This window comes from Elgaria multicarinata, chromosome 9, assembly GCF_023053635.1.
Source record: "Elgaria multicarinata webbii isolate HBS135686 ecotype San Diego chromosome 9, rElgMul1.1.pri, whole genome shotgun sequence".
NCBI lineage: Eukaryota > Metazoa > Chordata > Lepidosauria > Squamata > Anguidae > Elgaria > Elgaria multicarinata.
The window spans coordinates 78,370,582-78,393,164 of NC_086179.1; the positions used below are offsets into that span (position 1 = coordinate 78,370,582).

General features: G+C 39.7%; 1 protein-coding gene across 7 annotated transcripts in view; it reads right to left on the reverse strand.

The window, feature by feature from the left end:
• The window catches only part of KIF21A (kinesin family member 21A), a 105,920-nt gene that overhangs the window by 15,646 nt on the left and 67,691 nt on the right, over positions 1 to 22,583 (reverse strand). For 2 of the 7 annotated variants that reach the window (XM_063134133.1, XM_063134127.1), the window contains 9 exons: positions 21,498 to 21,599; positions 19,681 to 19,846; positions 19,169 to 19,189; positions 15,388 to 15,448; positions 14,625 to 14,679; positions 11,699 to 11,916; positions 4,628 to 4,738; positions 3,976 to 4,104; positions 2,494 to 2,532 (listed from right to left, as the gene is read on the reverse strand). In XM_063134133.1, coding sequence (XP_062990203.1) covers positions 2,494 to 2,532; positions 3,976 to 4,104; positions 4,628 to 4,738; positions 11,699 to 11,916; positions 14,625 to 14,679; positions 15,388 to 15,448; positions 19,169 to 19,189; positions 19,681 to 19,846; positions 21,498 to 21,599 — 902 coding nt within the window. The remainder of the gene's footprint in view (positions 1 to 2,493; positions 2,533 to 3,975; positions 4,105 to 4,627; positions 4,739 to 11,698; positions 11,917 to 14,624; positions 14,680 to 15,387; positions 15,449 to 19,168; positions 19,190 to 19,680; positions 19,847 to 21,497; positions 21,600 to 22,583) is intronic. The other 5 variants (XM_063134131.1, XM_063134128.1, XM_063134129.1 and 2 more) reach the window with 5 other exon arrangements.

Below are 22,583 nucleotides of genomic sequence, written 5' to 3' on the forward strand. Positions count from 1 at the left end.
TCTAGGCATGCCTAGGACTTTACCCTTAAAGAATGGCAGGGACTTGTATTTGTAAAATGGTCTAGGGAGTGATTTCTGCTATTGAATGCAAACATGGAAATAGCACAGCCCCATGCCCAGAAGGCTTAATAATTACCCATTAGGTGGATAATGCAGGAAGAGGGAAAAGTCAGCCATTGACCCAAAGAACACTGAGGATTGGGCACATTAGAGAATCAAGTATTAGGAAAGATATAGATAAAATGAAATGTTGGTAGTTCAGGCTTTCTGAAAAAAAAAAGTTCCTGAGGACCAATTTCCCATTGGGAAATGTAGCCTGCGGACCCATCTCTATAGCATGACCACCTTTGCTAGGAGGCTGATCCTATGCAGAAAGTGAACTTTTGCTTTAGAAAGAGGCATGCACTGCCCTAAAATAGTCCAAGAGTAGTTACTGAAGATTTGCTCTCTAAAGCTACTGAAGGATATAGGAGAAACCAACTTCAGTGATAAGAAGGTAAGATTTAGTTAAAGTTGATTGGGGTGGATCCAGATTTAACCATACTTAGGGCTCCATCTACACCATATTCCACTATGAAACCAGTATGAAAATGGTATATAAAAGGCAGGAGCCACACCAAGCAAGATATAGCAGTATGGAAGCGGTATACGGTATGTGTCAATGGGCCCCAACAGTTGTCAGTGCACTTCAATACCGCTATAAAGCAGTAGTGTGGCTCCTGCTTTTTATATACCACTTTTATAGTGGAATATCCTGCTTGGTGTAGATGAGTCCCTAGAGCATAGAAACATAGAATAGTTGAGCTGGAAGGGGCTATAAGACCATCAATAAAAAACCCTGCTCAATGCAACAGACCCACTAAAATCAATAGGCCTTATGTAAATCATGACTATCTTGTCCCATTGATTTCAATCGGTCTACTCTAAGTATGACTAAATCTAGATACAGCCCATTATAATATGGATGCACAGTAAAGAGTGAAGAGCAAAGGAATTTATGGAATTCCAAGTGAGAAAGAAATGGATGGTAAATCAAACGAAATGGATGTTTTAAGAAATGCAATTGAATTTTTTCAGCGAAGAAAGAGATATTCAAAGAAAGTTGTGGAAAATATTTATTTTTCTAAAATTGATGTGGAAGTCAAGAAAAAATGGATCCAGTTTTAGGTATTCCTTACAAATTTTACTATTTAAGTAATGGAGAAATTGGATTCCCCATCTCTTTCAAATCTGGATATTTCAGATAAAAAAGACTTGCAGAAGCACCAGTTGGAAGTTGAGTGTTGCTGTTCTTTAAGGAAAACAACAACTAAAGTGGATTGGTCATGCATAGTGAAAACCACATATCAGTGAAAAACCATTAGACATTTCAGGTATTGCAGCAGATAAGACATGAAAAAAATCCTTCAAAAGGGTATCTCAAGTTGGATGACTGATTTGTAATACATTTTTTTTTTAAAAAAAATTAAAACTCTTTTAAAAGCCCCCTGTCAATGACTCAGCTGGAGAGAGGAATAAAGGACGTAATGAAGCAGTAAAAGCTAAACTTAGCTGACATTCTCTACAGTCCAGAGAAAACTGCATGCGCTCAAATGCATGCCCACAGCTGCCCTATTCATTCAAAAAGGAGGAGCAGATATGTATGTGTCAAGAAATGCACACATGGATCTACCTCCTCAATTAATATGAATGGAGAAGCTGCTGCAGTCAGAAGAGGTCCATGTGAATATAAAGTTTGAAAAACATGACTAGATGTGGTTGAATCTGCATATGTCTGAATGAAAGCATAATCTAAATATCGGTTAATAAGGAACAAAGTTCTCTCATTCCTTTCTATAATTCACCATATGTCCATCTATAAGCTGTTTTTATTTTTGTTACATTCTACTCTCCTCAACCAGTTATTACTGCCCAATGCTTAAGAATTAGGAATAAAAAATGCTACTGTACTTATTCTTATTTGCGGTCTTCCAATGAAAGAGATTTCCTTCTCAGATCTAATAGACTGTGCATCTTAAGGATACAAGAACTAATGTGTAAAGTGGCACAATTCGGGTGTATAACCAAAACACTAACTTTAGCACACAGTTCAGTATAGCTTTTTGCTATCAACAAAGCAGATTGAGGACAAAAAAAAAAAAACATATCAAACAATCAACTCCAAGATCATGGGTAAAAACGAAAAAAAGAGAGAGGGGGAGAAAGAGATGTACTGGGGGAAAAAGAAAGAAAAAACCAAGAGGACCACCCGGAGGAGCTTTGCCCACAAAATGTCTTTAAAAAGTGCACATGCTGGACAAATAAAATCCCAAAACAAATACTTTATGCTTCATTTTTTTTAAAAAAAAAAATGATGTAAGGAACGCATGGAAGTTTTGGGGGACACTTTTTAAAAAGTCATGCAGAAAAAAGTTAGTCAACTTAAAAACTGCAGCAAAGGTATTAAGCATATCACAAAGAGTCCAGAAGGTGGAAAGGAGGAAGAGAGTGTACCTGTGTACCTCCGAGAGAGAGGAATCACTTTCATCAGACCTACAATGAACAGTGGTGGGATTACGGAGAAAGAATACAGGTATCAGCAGAGTAAAGATTCCATTAAAAAAAATTAAAAGAACCAACAACAGCATTGCTACATAAGGAAGCAAAGCCAGTTTGCAGATAGCACCCAAACTGGCCTTACCAGGTTTAGTAATATTGGGGAATAAGCTGAAAATATTATGTTTCTCCAGACAAAAAAATACTGTTTATATCATAGTTGGAGACTTGTGCCAGCCATTTCCAGCTTCCTTAATCATTCTTATAGAAGTCCGGGGGGGGGGGGGACTGATAAAATGGCTGCAATGTGGCCTCTTGCCTTTATGTTAATTTGTACATGCAGTATGAAAAAGGAAAAAAAATATCTAAGGGTGCTAGTATCTGCTTTGGAACCATGTTCAAAATCTTTATTATCTAGCTTAAAACAAAGTAGTCAAGCACCTTGTTTGTCTGTTTTCTGATTCAAGATGTGATTTTTGCTCTTCAATTTGCAACCATAAAAAAAAAATCACCCAGATTTAAAATATAACATACAGGTATATCTTTAATAATTAAGGATACTGCATCCTTCATTTTCATAGCAAATCAAACACGCTGAGCAGTTTGGTTTTGAGTTCAGGTTTCAGTTACCAAAGCTCAAAGCATACAAACAGCCTTAAATGCCATTATATCAAATCAGTTGCACCTATAGAACTAATACTAATTTTAGCTGGCATTAAATGGCTACAAGCATGTGCTTAAACTACCGGAAGGCTTGCAAGCAATTGTTAGGGACATATAAAGAAACTGCAGACTGCGGCAGGGGGAGGGGGAACATTAGATAAAAATAGGAGAAAGACCAAGAGAAAAGAGCCATCAGCCTACAATACTACAATCTCAAACTGAGAGTTAAGCCCAATTTCATAGCACTTCAAGTTCAGCGATCTTGCAATAAAGATTCTGGATCAACTCAAACTTGTCGTCACATTATAAAAAGGCTACTTAACAAATCTAGCTATATTGAAGTTTTCCCTAGTCCTATCATATGCTGTTGCTCCACCGTGTGGTTTCTTGGTGAACCAGAGTGCTGTTTGCCTGTAAATCCATTTATGTAGCTAGGCCCTAATTGTATGAAGATGGACATTGCATTGCTCAAAAGCACAGCAATTTATAGAGGTACTTCCATGACTTAAGAACATAACATGGATAAACAGATCATTCGTAGATTAGGGGGAACAGAAGTTACATAAGCAGGAAATAGAGTTTGTGGATCTATGCAATTCCATGTCATTTTAAAAAGCTGGTTTGGAGTAAGGGAAAACACAAGAGAAACAGCAATTCTATTTTCATCTCTGGCGCAAAACAGCCAGACGATCAACATTTGGAAAGTATGTTTCAAGCTTCTGCGTGTTGTGGGCACATCCACAATGTGGCACTTTGGGTCTTTCCTTTGTGACTTACTTATCCTGCTGAACTGATGTGTTTCCCTGAGAAACAGTAAGACGGCTAAAAACATTCAGTTCATTACGGGGCCGGCTTGGTGGGGAGGAAGGAGGTGACAGACTAGCCTCTGAGGTTCCAGAATCTGAGCTACAAGAAAAAAATTGAACATTAAAAGCCTCTTCTATTAAAAAAAATTAAATTAAAATTAAAAGTTAAATGAAATTGTTAGAGAGATTAAAATGAATGAAACATGCTTCGGAACAACTCATTGATGCCTGCTCGCTTAACCAAGAAATGCAGTTTGCATGCTACCCTGGCAGAACATAAATATATAACCCTTACAAAGTAATCAAATACTGCTGAACACAAGATGGCAACATATTCAACTTTTTAAAAAGTTCTTAAGCTTAGGAAAAGGCAGTGTAAAATGAAGGACAGTACAAGGATGAAAAATAATAGGCTTAAGCCTCTCAAAGACATCTTGGATCATTTCTAAAGAATTATTAAATATTAATAACGTTTCCACATCAATTTTCAGTGTGGCATTAAGACAGGAAAAGAAATTTATCATTACAACAGAAGGAGCCTTCTTGAATGACACAAAATTACTTTCATTATTTGTTGCACACAAAAGAACAAATTATTATTATTATTATTAAAAGGATCTTACTGTTTTTGCTCTTTTGATTTTGGTTTCTCTGGAGATTTCTCATAGGCTTTTCTCTTTGATAATGGTGAGGGTTCTGGAATTTTCTTTTCTGTCAGAGATGACTGCCTAGATCTGAGAAGACAAAAGATTGTCAGTCTTAGAGGATTTGTTTGTTTTAGTTGTATATGAGCTTCATTTTTAATTTCCCTATGTGCCTGTTCCAATGTCCATACAATGACAGATGAAAATGACAAATAATCAGACATGTATTGGGGTAGGTACACAAATATGCATTCATCCCTTGATGACTTGAGTTCATGGCATCAGAAACCAAATTTTCATATTGCTACACATATCAATCACAAGATTTCAGTGGAAGGTTGTGTACATTTAATTACAACTCAAGGGCATATATGCCAAGGGATGGGAAACTTGTGACTTTTCAGATGTTTTGGCCTAAAACTCCCATCAACCCTCATCATGGATTATGATGGCTAGCGCTGATGGGAGTTGTAGTCCAAAACATATGGGGGCCCACAGTTTGTCCACTCCTGATATATGTATTGTATGCCACTTGATATTTGAATGTGTAAACTGAGGAGACACTGGTTGATATGCTTGCTTTAGGAATGCTGCAAATTTTCATCAGAAGCTTGTCCAATCTTTCCAACTTGACCAAGGCTCAAACTACAAATGACATCATGTAGTCCCCACTCCCTGCCCAGCTTGCCATCTCCAAGAGAAGAACAGCTTGAGGGGAGGAGGAAGAGGGCATCAAATCTCCTCCCCACTACTTTGGCTTTGTCGGGGAATTATATAGGTTCTCTTTCTTTTTCTCACAGGGCCAAAAGCAGTTTGGGGGGGGGGCAAGCACGAGGAAGAAAACCAACTAGGAAGAATGGGTTAATATTCTCCATGACACCAGTCTCCCATTTGAAAGTGCAACTGGGTGGCTGCTTCAGGTTAAAAAGAAATAGATAAACACTTTGCATGATTAAGGCCGTGTACTTTGAGCAGTAGGACTTGCTGAACATAAGAAGAGCCATGCTGGATCAGACCAAGGGTCCATCTGGTCCAGCAATGGGAGAATCCCTCAGAAAGCCTTCTAACCTTAGGCTTCTTTATAACGAGCCCATTCAGAAGACACCTTAAACTATGGCTTTAACCATGGTGGTTAAGCCAGAAAGCTAGGCCATGTTCAGAAGACACCTTAAACAATGGCTTTAACCACAGTGAAAAAGGCTTTTTAAGTGTCTTCTGAACACAGCCTGGCTTTCTGGCTTAACCACTGTGGTTAAAGCCATGGTTTAAGATGTCTTCTGAACGGGATCAACATCTAATTTTTTAATGTTTTTTTTCCCTATGGAAGACCATCCAGTCTTTTCTATAGAAGAGCCCCCAACTGCATTCTGAGGAATACAGCCCAAACACAGTATTTTCCCACCTCAGGAAGAGCTAGGCCTAAGAATTCAGGCCACGGCCTCCGCTGCATCTACTTATGTGTTCACATCTTTAATATATAACTTCAGGAAGCAGCTCCGGGACAAAACCTAAGTGCAGGAGTAGGCAACCTGGTGCCCTTGAGATGTTTTGGACTACAATAATACCTTATTGTAATAATACCTTACTATTGTACATGCTGTACAATAATAATACCTTACTATTGTACATGCTGGCTGGGGCTTATTTTTGGCTGTAGTCCAAAAATAAATAGAGGGTACCAGGTTTCCTGCCCCTAAGTGTTTTTGTCAACACAAAAATTAACAGTATTTCCCCAAATGCAGCTCAATTTAATTCGTTAAATACAAATCAAGAGACAATGGCTACAATTCCCAAGTGTGACTATGCAGCTGATGTGAAAAAATGCAGAGGCGGGGAAGTGGGCTGCATGAGCACCATGCCCTTGTCCTCTAGATCGCTGCCCAGGTTTTAATGGCCATGCTGCCTGTGGATTACATATATCAAATTTCTTTTAAGGGTGATCTCGGTATTACTTAGCCACCATGCCTGGGGTTTTAAAAACATTAATGTGGGCAAGAGGAAATCCAATTTTCATTAAGTCCATAGCATGCAAGGAGGGGAGGTTTAATCCTTCCTGCTGTAGCTTTGCTCTTGATGAAAATAGCCCCTCACCCCCACCCCAGCACAGCATTTAGCACTGGAGAAAACTCCTCCCATTGGACCATTTTTTTCTACATCGCTGGGGCAAGGGGAGGCATTTTCTGCTTCATGGGGGGTGGCATCGCACCTGGGGAGGGAAGGGTTAAATTTCTACTCCATTGCAGTTTTGACAAAGACCGTGGAGTTGTGCCTAAGGTATCAATCAATCCAGGCATGGCTGCAAACCATACAAGTAACTTCTTGTCTGGCCCTTAGAAGCACATAAGCTATCTCCACACCATGATCATTCTTGCATCTCCCTTTCCCCACTAGACCATTCCTTGGTGTGTGTTTTTAAATCTTTGTGCCATTACACTTCTTACAGGCATTAATTCTGTGATGTTTACTTTTTGTCATAATGGGAGGTTACCGAGGTTCATCTAGTAAGTTTATACAAGGTATAGTAAGGAAAACAGGTGAACTCCACTTTCTAAACAGTTATAAAGGAAGTGCACAGCAAAACACAAACAAAACCAAGAGTATGATAAAGCAAAATTAGAGGTCATGTTGGAATTCAGTGTTTTGAATCCAAAATATATTTTTTCTTTTTGTAAAAGCAGTCATGCCCCCTTCCACAATTTGGATCATGGCAGCAGTGTGAGATGTCCTGGAGTGGGGAGGTGTCTATGCCATCACCCCAGTCCCAGTCATCTATTAACCATGGAAGGGCCACAGTTTTCCCTCTTTGTGGCTAATAGCAGCTCCAGTAGGGTGACCATATGGAAAGGTGGACAGGGCTCCTGTATCGTTAACAGTTGTATTGAAAAGAGAATTTCAGCAGGTGTCATTTCTATGCATACAGAACCTGGTGAAATTTCCTCTTCATCACAACAGTTACAGATGCAGGTGCCCTGCCCTCTTTTAAATCTGGTCACAGTATAGCTGCAGTATAGCTCCTGCAGCTTTAACTGCTGTCATGAAGAGGGAATTTCACCAGGTGCTGCATGCATACAACTGACACCTGCTGAAATTCCCTTTTCTATGCAACTGTTAAAGATACAGGAGCCCTGTCCTCCTTTTCATATGGCCACCCTAAGCTCCAGGGTGGTAATGGTGATTTGGAACAGAGCTGCAGTTCAGGGGGAAAGGATTAGATTCCCCACCACCACCACTCCACACCCCAGAGCATCTATCTATACACCTCAAGGCTGCTTTTACAAAAAAGTTTATGAAGAAACCTGCAACATCATGTGTAGTTTGACCCATAATTTTTGTACTCCGATGTCTGTTAAATCCATTCTGTAAATTTTCTGCTTACATTTTTTTTGGATATTGTAGCAAATGTGAATCTGGGAGACAAGATTGGATTTCTTCAAAATAATCCTATTTTCAGTGAACTAGTATTCAAATTCCCAGATCCTATTATTGTAAATCAATCCTGTTTATAAGAGTGTCAAATTGTCAACAGTCTGTGATGAACTGTCAGAGCACACAAGCCCTTAAGGGAGCATTAATGGCAGTTTCACTCTTTACATGGTCGATGTCTTTCTTCTGTGGCAGATGTGTTTCTGAGAGAGATGGGCAAATTCCCTTGTCTTAAATGAGAACAGGCTCAATATTTACATACTCAGGAAAAAAGCTCATTGGTTATTGAGAGTTATGTCCTGGTTTCTAGTATTGCTGTAATTTTTAGATTTGCTTTCACTGTTCTCATCAAAACACATCTAGGTTTTCCACTGAATTTTCAACTGCCCTTCAAAATTTTATCTATTTTAATCACAAACAAAGCTGTACAAAAGTCTCTCATGAGTTTTTTTTTATGCTGCAGGCACATATACAGAAACTTTTCGCAGTAGTCCAAAACATCTGGAGGGCACCATGTAGGGCAGACTTCTCCAACCCAGTGCCCTTCCCCAACCTGGTGCAAGGGCCACGTTGGCTGGGAATTATGGGAGTTGAAGTCCAACACATCTGAAAGGCACTAGTTTGGAAACGTCAGTCTAGAGGGGTGGCTTTATAAAATAACTCAGCCTGAGCTTTGGTTTCTTCCATGCAGAAAACCTGCCTGGCTTGGTAATATCTCTAATTAGTGTCCTGTGCCAACAGCTCATGGACTACACAGCTCCTTTGTGCCCTTAGAAGTCAACCTTTTTTTTCTCAGCTATGTTGAGTATTCAGGACTTGGAGAAATTTGAGGAACTGTGCATTATGACTCTGACAAATCTGTATTCTGAATCAGATCATGATGAACGTCAGCATCATCACTAGTTTCTGACACTTTTCATTATGGACACTATTCTTTGAAAGGTTATGCAGGGTTGTAAACACACAGGTAAATGTGAAATACAAATGCCAGAGACCTACCGCCAATACATGACTCAATTATTATAGATGGATGTTAAAAAGCAGTGAATGGTCACAAGTCCCTAGCACATGTCTACAATGTCTACATTCAGAAAATCTTCCAAACTATGGTTTGGAGGATCAGGACCAAGTAGGAATGAGCCATGGCCCATATTCCCTCCCTGCTTTCCCCTTCCTTTGTGGGCAAAGAAGAAAGATAAGAACCTTCCTTTCATGCAACAAACAGTTTCCTATTTTTGTCTGAAAACAAAAGAACTGTGCTCTAGATTGGTATTGAGTTTGTGAACAAGCTATAATATGCATAAACTATGGTTTCTCACATTCTTACACAGCTGGAAACTGTGGTTTGCTGCAAAACCACTAGCAGAAGCTTCTATTTCCTCCTCTCAGGAGGAAGCATATGTTACCGTCTGGTGCCTGCTCATTCTCATAATGTCAAATCATAGTTTGCTGTTGTGTCTGAATTAAGCCATTGTGTTTACAGATCTACATTTCACCTTCCAGAGTTATGATGTCCACCACCACACAAATGGAAACACATGGTTTCTGTGAAATGACTTCCCACTGATGCTGTTTTTTATAGGGAATGATTTGAATAACACCCTGTCTCTTGAGGAGCCAGAATCTTGACCTGCAACAGGCTTCCTCATGAACGACACAAGTCTACCTAAATTTATATAAGGCCTTCTTCAAGAGCAAGTGTGTGTGGGGGGAGATAATTGTACTTCAGATACCCCCTTCTATCAACAGGGAAGTCTCAGTCTCTCTCTCTGTCTCTCAAACAACAGCAACAAACCATGGAATATTGGTTTACACTTCCATAATTTGTATTTCTGATATTTAATTCCCCTCCTGCCATTGTGAAGTAATATGAATACGCTCTCAGAATATTCAGCCTCATGAGACACTCTGACAGCTCCCAGCAGCCATTAGGTTTGAGTGGCAGGAGCCAGAGATCTGAAGGAACCCAGATGTGCTCTTCTGCCTACCAATTCTAAAGGCTAGCAGGAGTAGCCTCATGAGGTTAGGCTGGAGGCTTTGAAATTTCTCTTTCTAAAGAAGCACTCTGACAGCTTCCAGCTGACATTAGGAGCCATGAGACAAGATCAACAGGACTGCTTTACATGTAAGGTGAGCTGATTTTATTATGTCCATTTTACAAATGAGACATTGAGGCAGAAACAGACTGCCTTGCCAAGGCTCCCAATAAATTTCTCAATACAGAACGGCCTCCTGATGCCAGTGGCGAAGAGATAAAAAGAAATAAACCTTGCACTGGAACACAGTGAGCCAGTATATTAATTTGCGAAATTTATGTAATCGTTTTGCTTGATTTGCAGTTATCTGTTATGAACCAATACTTTAGAAAGTACAGGGGGGAAATTACCTGAATCCTGGATTCCAGGCCAAACTTTTGGGTTTTGTTTTGTTTAAGTCTCGAAGCTCCAAGAACATTGCAGAACAGATAAGCAGGGTTCTCAACTTATGCTAACTACTATTTATGCTGTTGAAAGATATTTTCAGAGAGTGCTTGCAAAAGCATTGAAGCCAAGTCTATTAATCAAGAGTGCCTGTCAATGGTATTTTATTGCTTATTTCTACTGCCAAAAGCAACATGCATGAAAAATGTGAAATGATTAGAATTTGTTGAGCTGCTATGAAAAGATAATTTTATTGCAGTAGAAAGATTAATCTAGGAAATTACACACATACATTAGTGCTTATAAGCAATTTAAAAAGGAACATAAGAAATTTAAATACATTTCCAAGTATTTTCCACCTATGTGGGTATATCAGTGCCAATTTACAATAAGTTCAGTGCATGACATAGGAATCCGATTCCTGGTGAAACAAAATGCTGACTACTGCAGTCGTCTAAGTGATGCCATGGACTTTAACTATAAATACATTCCATGTTTGGGACGTGAGCAATGTAACTCACAGGGTGAGCATGTTGTTGGCCCGAGCCTTTAGCCTCACCTTTCTGCTGTGTCATCATGTGCAGCAGCTAAAATGGAGCATGACATCTGTGGAGTCTATAATGCATCTAAAATGCTTTAAAAGATATTTCACAGAAGATCACTCCAATGGATTTACTCCATGCAAAGTATTTCAGATGTAGTTTAAAGCAGGAGTGGCCAACTTGTGGCCCTCTAGTTGTTTTGGCCTACAATTCCCATGATCCCTCATGAGTAGCTATGCTAGCTAAGGCTGATGGGAAATGTAGGCCAAAACATTTGGAGGCCCACAAGTTGCCCACCCCTGCTTTAAAGTTATTGTTAACTATGATTAGATTTGCATTATTTTAATATCATATTTATGTCCCAGCATATTTTATACTGCATTTACAAATCACTTGTCCTTCCTTCCAATATTTTTGACACAGAATTGAGGTTTATAGTACATGAATTGGTGTTCACGCAATTTTTTTTACTGAAAATACCTACACACAAAACTATGAAGAGTTCTAAAAATTTAGCCCATTCTGTGATGGTTGCACAGTAGATGGTGGAGGACAATGAAGGAAATATTATCCCTGATTAGCTGGACATTGATTGCTCTGTACAAGAAGTTAGCAACATGCATTCTAGAAGCCAGAAGGAAGTTAGTGCATTGTACAAAACTTACATGCTGCCAGTCTTAGAAGGCAAGCCTGACTGTGAGGAAATGACCTCTCTATCCCTAGCAGGAGACTCTTTCATGTCAATAGCTATTCCACCTTCCTGAGCTTCTGCAACAGATGCAAGAGGGGCAGCCAAAGCTGTGTCTCCTGTACTGAGATCTGAGGTTAAGTCACTGCTATCAGCATAAAGCAATTCCATCTGGGTTGTGGTCCTACGGCGTGCCTAGAATAAATGGGGAAAGTAAAGTAAAAACGTCTGTGCAAAACACAAAGCTTGCTTGCATAAATTTAAAGCAGGGAGTGGGAATATTTTGAATTACTTTTTCATTTGAACACAGGTGCCATAGTTGTCTACGATCCACTCCCATTTGAGGAAGATAAAAAAGAAACCTCAATGAAAATAAAAATGGTTCATTTCCCAAAATATCAAGATAGTCAGTCTTATATAGTTAACAGATCCTAACTTTCAGTATTTTTAGGAGAGTCAGCCACCTACTCTGGAAGTGAAGGCAGACCTGTTTTTCATCCTGAAATATTATTCCTAATATCTGTGGCACCAGATAGGAAGATCAAAAACACAGGTAATATCTGAAGAGAACAAGTTCCCTTCACGACATTTTGATTACTAGTAATACATGAGCTACAACAACGGTGTATAAGTAAGTGGATCCTCTTGTTGCACTCACACACCCCTGGATCCTTTCTCAAGATGGAAAGTGCAAAGATAGAAGAATTAAGAACCTCAGCCATTCATCTAAGCCCAGAGAAAACTAGAAAGGCCAAATGGAAAGAGATGCGGATAGAAAAGGAAGAGGATGCTCTATACAGCATGCATCTTTCTCTATGTCTCATCTGGACAGTTTCAAAGAGTATGGATGGGATGGAAGAGAGGGAAGGGTGGGAAGCAGAAAAGGACAAACAGCATTTTTTCTATTGACTTAATTCAGGGATGCCACTTATAATGTCTAAAACAGCTGGATCTCTCCCCTAGTGAACCAGCTAGCATGTTGCTGGCCAGGATTGCCAATATGCCATAATTTCACAAATGCAGAAAACACAAAGAATTGGATAAAAACTACAGAATTCAGATTTCTGAGCACCTCAGATTTTATCTTAAAAAGACCCCCATGTCTGGAAAAATATATACTTAAAAATCTATGGGGCAGTCAGTGCCTTCTGAAATCTCAGAAACCAAAGACTTGGGAAGAATGCATTGGTTGCTTCAATGGCCTACATACGACTTTCACCATTATGAATCATTTTGCATAAATGATTAGTATTTATGCAAAATGAGACAGAGAATAAATCATTAAAGAAATCACACATACACACTTAATTTGCATAAATGTATACAGGCTGCAGAATACAGCTTTTCTTCGTGCTGAATTGTGCAGAATACACAGATTTGCTGTAGAAGGTTTGAATAAACAGTAAGGATTTACAAAGCCCAAATAATTATTTCATTCGAAACAGGGTTTTACTAACATTTTATAAATGGAATGGATATATATTAAATCTAATTCTTTGTTTTAAGCGCATGGCCAACTATGAAGATTTGGGGGGGGGGGTTTCTCCAAAATCTCTCTTCTTCATAACCTTCCAACAGAAAACATTGTTACACAATACAAATGGAAGAGTTCAACAGAGTTAAATGATTATGATAGAGAGGTGCAGGGTGGATCCCAAAAGCCACTTACATGCTGAACGACAGATATAAAATGACCCCCACTAACGGCTCTTCTGATGAATGGCAAATTTTTGAAAACATCACTATAGGTCTGTCATGCAGCTGTATGTATTATTCAACCCGACAAAGTATTTGTATCTCTTTGCATATATAGGTGCAATATTTATGTCTTTAAATTGTAATGTGGAACCTGGTTCAGGCAGGGTTTAGGGATCAGAACCATAGGATCATGAAACGCAGTCTTCTCAAGTGCAAATTACACACACACACTGTCCTTCTACCTCATTTCAGCTGCATGTAATAATTACCAAACCAGACCTATTTCTAATTTCACTTTAAGCACCTGGTTACAACCAGGATCTCAAAGCAAATCTAGTTTTCCCAATTTCATTTTAGCCCAGACTGGTGACAGTCTCATATAATGCTAAAATGGTTTTACTCAAATCTTAGACAAAATGGCCTTGTTTCATTTGTGCTTCTGCTGTAGTGAGAAAGTATTTTGTACTAGCCTGTGACTTATCTCTAGCCCCAGTCCTGTTTACAGTCACACAGGTGTGAAGGGAACCTGTCTCGGCTCTAAATTTTTAGAATTTCTGTAAACCGCCCAGAGAGCCCTGGCTATGGGAGCGGTATACAAGTGCAATAAATTAATTAATTAATTAATTAAGTTCAGTTTGCGGTCAACAAGCTCGGGGATTGTACAGCTCCCTGCTGCTCAGGGCTTTCCTACACTGTGCCTTGTGTGTAGGACTATGAGCTCATGGCACCAGCAAATGACATATAGTGTGAAGCCTATTTCCAAGACTTTGCGAATATCTCTCTCCAGTTGCTGCAAACCTCCTTCCCTCTCTCCTATCTCATTTATTGGTCTGCCACTGTGGCCACACACCAGTCTCTTCCCCCACTCTGCTTTCTGGCAAGGGCAGCGTTTTGGTAACACGCTGGAGGAGGAAAATCTCACACGCACCCCCCCCACCCTCTGGCCCTCAATAGTCTCTGGGAAATGTAGTCTTCCCAAGACTACTGCAATATCAATGGCCTACAGGGAAAGAACATTGCTCAGAAGCTGCTTGGTGCCTGAAGGGCAAGAGAAATTTGCACATGTGTGATGATATATCACTAATATCAGAAATGTTAAAAGTTATATTTAATTGATGGTTAATATTCTTGAAAAGAAATGAAACTGAAGATGCAATAACTATGCAAAACATTACCATAAGACCATCCATATCCATACAGCTTACCTTATTTTTCGGCTTGACTTCACCACAAAGCTTCATGAGGTCGGAAGACAGAGAACTGAAAACAAAAGCAAGAATTTAGTGGGAATCTTCTCAGAGAAACAAACTAAGTCTTTCCCCCTAGTCAACTAGTCCTGACAGTAGCTACAGCCAAAGAGCTTTACTTCTACCAGTAATTGCAGAATTCACATATCTATGTACATAATTTGACTGAAGAAAGCTGCATGTTTGGGTGAGGCCAGTGTATTACTTTTGAACTGACATCAGGTGATACGGAATTGCACACATGCAAAGTTTCATTTGATGCTACAGCCTGCCTGTGTGATCTGGCCTAAGATTTGGGGTTTAGCTACCAAATACATTTTTCTCAAAGGGGGCAGGGCATATAAATTATAGCCCTGCCCCCTTTGATTAGCCCTGGGAACTCTGCAGAAGCCGCCACTAAATGGGAGGGACAGGCTTGTTGCTCATCTTCATACAGATATCAGGGACAGCTAACTAAAGCTAGGCCTACCGGTTTATGGACATATGAAGAAATAGGTCAGGGCTGAAGACAAACACTATTCTTACTAGCCAAAGGGAAAGTTCATTGGACTTATCCTTGCTAGTTCCTTGCCTATAGCAGTTTCAATCCCTTGGCTCATTCTTCAGCTTCCTTAGAATCTATTTAGGAAGATGCTGTAAGAGGGTACACTCATTTATGCAAAATTTTGATAACAGCCATTTTAGAAGTAACCACGGACTACAGTTTAAATTGACTTCTCACCTTCCTTCAGCCCCAGGACTGTTTAGAGGAGCATCTTCATCAGTACTGTCTTCTGTATTTTCTGGAAAATTCCCAAAGTCATTTTTTTAAACATCTACTGAAAAGGCTCCACATATTATCCAAAGAGAGAGTAATCTGCATTGCCTCCCTTTGTGAAAACTCATGCACTTCATTTTTACTTAAAATGGGATTCAACTAAATTTGAGTGATCTCGTTTCCCATAATATCCCTGATGCTGAATCCACATACTTAGCACTTTGCTCTTTCTGCAAATTTTCTGCCTTAGGAGGAACAGCTAACATTTTGTTGTACTTACTGCTCATGTAGAGAGGAAAATTAGAAATACATCATGAGGAAAGCAGTGAGGACAGAAATAAAATGTCTTACATAGGCAAAGAACTTTCCCAAACACCTTTTTATATTATTATTATTATTATTATTATTATTATTATTATTATTATTATTATTATTACTACTACTACTATTGCTCAGAATAAATATTCAATGAAAGTAGGGGGGTTCTATTTTGTATTAATATAGCCTGCAGTTTAAATTAAGCAAGGGATTAATATTTTGTCCACTTCATTAGAAAACAACTACGTAGGCCTTATAAAGCAAGATGATGTCACTATGCTACATTTACACAACAGCTTCCTAAGTACCTACAGCATCTACAGAAGAAAAAGGAAGGAAGTGAAACTACACAGATGAAATGAACCTGTGCCAGTGATAACTGGATGCATCAGCTCACACAAGAAATACACTAGCATGCTTGTCAGTCACCGCCACAGTACATCATAAATATGTCTGCATGCAGGGAAATGCCAAATAAATGAGCCCATGATAAAAAATGTACCACCTGTCCCTGAAAGTATACAAAGTTTAATTCAGAAATTCATACGCAAAATAACAGGAGAAAAGAGACCCCCACCCCCCAAAAAGGAAATTGCAACATTTCTGGGATCCTTTGGAGCCCTTACCTTGGCACTCCCAGGGAGCAACTTGGTAAACCAGATGAAATGGGGGTCTAGTTATTCTAGCTTTACCGCTAGGACTAAATTCACCACAAACCACACACAAATCAGTAGCTGAGACCAGTGCCTGCCCAATAAATTTGGGTAGAGCACATATGGTATCCCATCCCCACTGCTATGGCCCACATTTTTAAAGTCTTATGCACCAATTCAACACCAATTCTAGTTAGATATCTAACTGGGCTACTAAGTGAAATTCTGCCATCTTCCAAACTCCCTTAAGGATTACCATACGCCAAACTTCTCCAATGTTGTGCCCTCCAGATGTTTGGTACTGTGGTTCCCAGCAGCCACAGCCAGCATCACCAATGGTTAGCGATGCTGAAAATTGTATCCAAAACTTTTGGAGGGCACCAGTTTGGCAAAGGCTGGTGTACATTTCCCCAGTAAATTAGCTGAAAGAACAAAAGCATAATATGGGCTAAAAGAAGATTAGTTATATCCCCCAATCCAACATAAGAACACACAGAGTTACCTAGCTTTGAAGTAGATTGATCAAGAAACAAAAACATAGCATTGCAATCAAGGAAATAAAAGAGAGAAATGGTTCTAGCTTCATGTGCTTGCCCTAGCTGATATACTAGGCATGTATGTTATATTTCATGGTACTACTGAAGATCTCTAGCAAAAGACAGTCATTTTGTGCATTAATTCACATTGCTATGGAATGTGAGCGGAGGAGGAATAGGGCACTGTGTTTTCTTCTTGTTTCACAAGTTATTTGTTAAAAATAGCTGTTTCTAAATAATTGCCAAGCACTATGGCATTCATTTGACATATAGTCTAATCATTTAATTAAAAATAGAAATTCAGGAGGAGATTAAGTATACCTGCGTGCCCAATCACCTAAGCTCACCTCCCTCACCTTCTCCATTGTCATTCCCTCTATTACAAGTTCCCTGCATTCAACTTCACCCTTCACTGCACTCCTCTACATCTCATGCTGCATCATTTACGTGTTGTGCTCCTCTTCTTAAAAGCTGCCCTGTACTGAATCAGACCATTGGTCCATCCAGCCCATCATTGTTGACAATGACTGGCAACTGCGCTCCAGGATTCCAGACAAGAATATTTCCAGCCCTACCTGGAGATGCCGGGGATTGAACCTGGGACCTTTGGCATGCAAAGCAGGTGCTTTATCACTAAGCCACCGCCCCTCTCCTTCTTACTCGTCCCCCACTCTCCTAGGAGACAGCAGAACTCTTTGCCTGTTACATGGTTTCAGGATTTTACCTTGGGAAAGAGAAAAACGGCTCATACTTATGCCCATGCACTGCCTTCCCTGTGACTGGATGGACAAAGGGATGAGTAAACTACAGAGATCTCATGTCAGTTGAATGCAGGATCTCCTACTAGTAGTTCAGTCAGGGCCAGTGCTAGGCAGCTCAGAGGGGTGCAGTACTGACCTTTAAGGGTCACAGTTTTATACAAATTAGCTGTTTTAAGAAAAATATATAATAAATTTAGCAGTTTCAAGTTTTTCTACAAAACATCTGTCCTTAAAAATCGAAGTTGAGCATTTTGGTGGGGGGGGGGGTGCGTGCAAGTAGCTCGCCTTGCCTAGGGCGCAAAATAGTCTGGCACCGGCCCTGTGTTCAGTTCTCCTTGCTGTGAGTGGAGAAAGAAAGGCTAGGGCAGTCTTCCCAAAACTAATGCCCTCCATACGTTTTGGACTACAACTCCCAGCAATCTTGACCATTGGTCATGCTACCTCGGCTGATGGCAGTTGAAATCTAAAACATCTGGAGGGCAGCAAGTGGGCTAGAAAATCCTACTCCCAATCTCATTTTGGATACAATGATGAAAGCCAAGATACATAGACCTTAGGAGCACATTGATTAAGGCTGACTTCCAGTGGGTATGCATGGAGTTGACACAGCCTCATCCATATGTTCAAGTGGTCTGACAATAAAATATTTTTTGTAAACGACCAAGAGACCTCTGGCTATTGGACAGTATAAAAATGCAATAACTACAATAGCACTATGCAGATAGACCCCAAGTCCTCCATTCAACTGGCAGTCAAGTGGAGGAAGAGGCTTACACTGAAAGCTATACGAGATCCGAGCCACAGGAAATTGGACAGATTAGCTAGTACAATCCAATTGTAAGACCAGGACACCCTCTTTTAAAAACAATGAAATGGACCAAAAGCATTCTAGCTCTCTACTGCTTTCTGTAGGTTGATTAAACAACAACACACACAAACGACATTTTCAAAATTCAACACAAAACTTTTCTCTGAGTAATATATACCCTTTATCTATGTAATGCATACCTCAACAACCACCAACTGTATCATATACCAATTTGAGTTAAAATCTAAATTTCTATTAAGCACTCAATTGAAAAAAAATGAAGCTGTTATGTGCGCTGCTAAAATGAATTTTAGATTAGGAGTTGCATTTTGTCTGGAAAATTGTTATTTGTTACAAATACAGTAAAAGTGAAAGTGCAAATGGATCTGCGACAGTATATCAGCTACAGCATCCCAGTGAACAATGAAAAGCTTTTAAGTACATTCACACTGGTCGCATCCATATCTGTCTCAGTTGTTAACACACATCTTTGTAAGAAGTGGTTTCCCTCAGGGAGAAGGACTCTGTAAGCATATAATGAGTGCGTTTCCCAAATAGTACATGCAGACTTTATATACGCTCACATTCTATTATGCGCTAGTTAGTGTATACATATATCATTAGTATTTCATGCAGCTGTGTGGTTACACAGAGGCTACATATACTTACCCAATGGTATGCTATCTAGGTCTGTGTAAAACAACAGCAAGGAGGAAACAAAAGCAACACTCCAATCAAAACCAATCCATTTGTAGAATGGGCAATAAAGAGCCCTACGTTACATTATAAACAGATTAAATCTATCAGAACTAGAAGAATAGATGCCGTAGTGTACACATGGCAAGCTCTCCTATCATTCCCAATTGAAAAAGAGAACTTAAATATGAAAAAAAGTTTATCATTCCAATTTGTTAAACTTCTGATGTTGTAGGTAAATAATCTGGGTATTGAATTCAAGCTCTAACAGTGATTAACTATGTGGTTTACTGCATTTCACTGGTGTGGAACATGGTATTTGTAAAAATAGCCCTTTGCATGCACAAACTTTGAGTATGGTTTTATATAATATAAGTACAGCATCTATTCATAAGACACCTTATTTGAAACACACTTAATATAACGTGCATCATAAGCAAACCCAGCATGCGGTATAATTCCATTTTGTAGAATATTCACGTTACCTTGCAAAGCATGGCCCAGCAGAGCATCAAGTTCAGGATTTAATTCTGCCTTCTCTTTCAACATATGAAATAGCAGCTGGTTTTGGGTAGCACTAGTAATTTCTGTTTGTTTAAGGCGTCCTTCAAGAACTTTAATCTGAGCCTCCTTTTGAGCTGCTTGGAGACCCTATCAAAGATGTGAAAAGGACTTCATTATCTTCTGAAAATAAATCTATAAATGTGCAGCCATACATACAAATAAATACACACAGACACCACAAATCTTTTTTTAAATTATTATTATTCATCGGTGCCATCTTGCTGCCATTGTACTAACTATATGTAAACTTTCCTCTATGACATTAACTGGGATACAAATTGTAACCTTTAGCATTTATCTCAGAGTGCCCAAAGTATTTGACCACATACTGTGCAAAAATCAAATGAGATTTCAACATGTAGAAATATTTTCAATGCACATGGAGAGAAAAAACCTCCCGCAGTGGTGCAAGGTTCATGGAAAGTTAAGATTTCTCAGTTTTGTAATTTCTCAAATATACTAGAAATATAGCTATGCAAATATGGAATCAATTCTTAGAGTACAAGACCTAGAGTCCCACTAGGAAGTTTTCCTATTGACATGACTCACTTATGGCCAAAATGAAATAAAACTGTGACTCTTATAAGATGTTTTCTATGTGCATATTTAAAAACGTGTTAGCAGAAGAACTGGCCTAGCAAGCTACATTTCTCATTTATGTTAAGGAATTTTGTATTGGTTTACTGACCATAAATTTTCTGTGCTATCACTGCTGTCTCCTGCTTTGGGTAAAAGCCCAGAGAAAAATCAAAGAAACCATCTCTCTATTTTTCCCCAAAAGTCTCCATGGAAGAATGAGAAGTGTTTTCCCACCACATGCTGGGCTTTTGCGTGAGGTGGAAGCAACAGCAGCAGCAAGCTACTACTGGCTCCTCCCACAGAAGCTCACTGAGGGACAAAGACTATGTCATCCACTCCCCTTCCCATTTCTCCATAGAAAGAATCAGGGTGGCTTCTCTCCCTCGCACTGGGCTTTTCCACAAAGCACGACAGCAGTGCCTTGCTGCTGCTCCTTTTGCTGTCACCCCCTAGAGTGAAAACTCTTTTGTTCCCCCCAAGTTCTCTTCAGAAAAGGAGTAACTGATCTTTGTGATGAATATATATAGGACAGGTCATTCACCACTTGCAAGAAGGCAAATGAATGGATGTAAAGCTCGCTCTTTCACACCAGGAAGAGTTTATGTATATTTACTGCAAGCTGTACTCCTTTTTCACTAATGCAACTTGGAACTTAAATAGCGTTTTCCTACTTTTCTTCTGGCGTGTCTCCTAAAACAACTATAACTAAACAAAACCAAAAGGAGAAAGCCCCCAATTATGATATAAATATAAACACTCCTGGTGTAAGAGACCTACAAGATAGCACTGTGCCAATTAGTTGCAAAATTTATAATAGTAATAAATGGCAGCGCTGGTTGGTCACTGGTCTGGGAAGGGTGAGCTGCAAAAAATCAGGGACTACCTCACCTTCAACCAATTAATAAAGAAGGCTATTTTGCCTTTATCAGGACCAGTACGCTAGTGTTAGAAATGGCCTATTCAGGTATTATTATTTTCTGAAACGTTATCAGTGATTGTCTTATTCAGGAAGTGTTGTTTTCTGCAACATTATCAGTTACTGTATGCACCAACACAACATATGCTCTAACATGTTTGAGAGAATCCACCCAGTCATTAGGCTAGATACATGCAAGAGTAACCCAGTACAAGACTCCGTAGGTTTCACTATGTGTGTTACCTTATTAATGCCCATTGTGAGAAAATGATCAAGTAAATATCGAGCTTCCGTTAGTGTACAGGCATTGATCACTGCAGTGACATCTAGAGTCTCTCCTTCCTCCTATATAAGCGAGAGAAGACAGCAACAGCTATTAGTCAGAAAAATTACCTGAGCATAGATTACCGAAGCCAGGTTATCCCTGTCCAGATAGGGCTGTGGCTGGGCCACTAGCTCATGCCACTGAGGCCACCTAAGCCTTACGTGACAAAGAAAGCTCCACATGAACTCCCAAGCTATGAACCTGCTCCTTTAGGGGGAGTGCAACCCCATCCAGAACAGGTTCAGTACCCTCCATCTGGTCAGAGGACCAGCAACTTGGTCTTGTCTGGATTGAGCTTCAGTTTATTAACTCTCATCCAGTCCATTGTCACAGCCAAGCAGTGATTAAGCACATCCACAGCCTCATCTGATGAAAAGGAGAAGTAGAGCTGTGTGTCATCAGCATATTAATGGCAACACCGGATGAATCCACTCAATGGTTTCTTGTAGATGTTGAATGGCATAGAGGGAGAAAAGCCAACCCCTGAGGAGCTCAATACTCGAGAATGCAATTTTCCTCAAGCACCATCTTCTGGAGCTGGCCAACTAGGAGCAGAACTGTTGCAATGCAGCATCTGCTCCCACCCCACCCCACAAGCTCAGATAGTCTTTCCAAAAGGATACTATAGTTAATGATACCAAAACTTGCCAAGAGATCCAGGAGTACCAACAGGATCACATTCTTCCTATCTCTCTCCGAACATAAATCATCATACAGGGTTTCAGTGCCAAAATCCAGCCTGAACCCTGACTGAAATGGATCCAGTTAATTGGTCTCATCCAAGAAAGTCTGGAGCTTGTTGGCTCAAGGACCTTGCCCAGGAAAGGAACATTTGCCACCAGACTAAAGTTGTTAAGATCTTCTGAGTCCAGAGAGGATTTCTTCAGGAGTGGTCTCACCATGACCTCTTTGAGGTGGCTCAGGACCACCCTCTTGCAAGGAGGCATTAACTGCCTTCCTGGCCCAGCCAGCTATTCCCTTCCTGCTGGTTTTTATAAACTAAG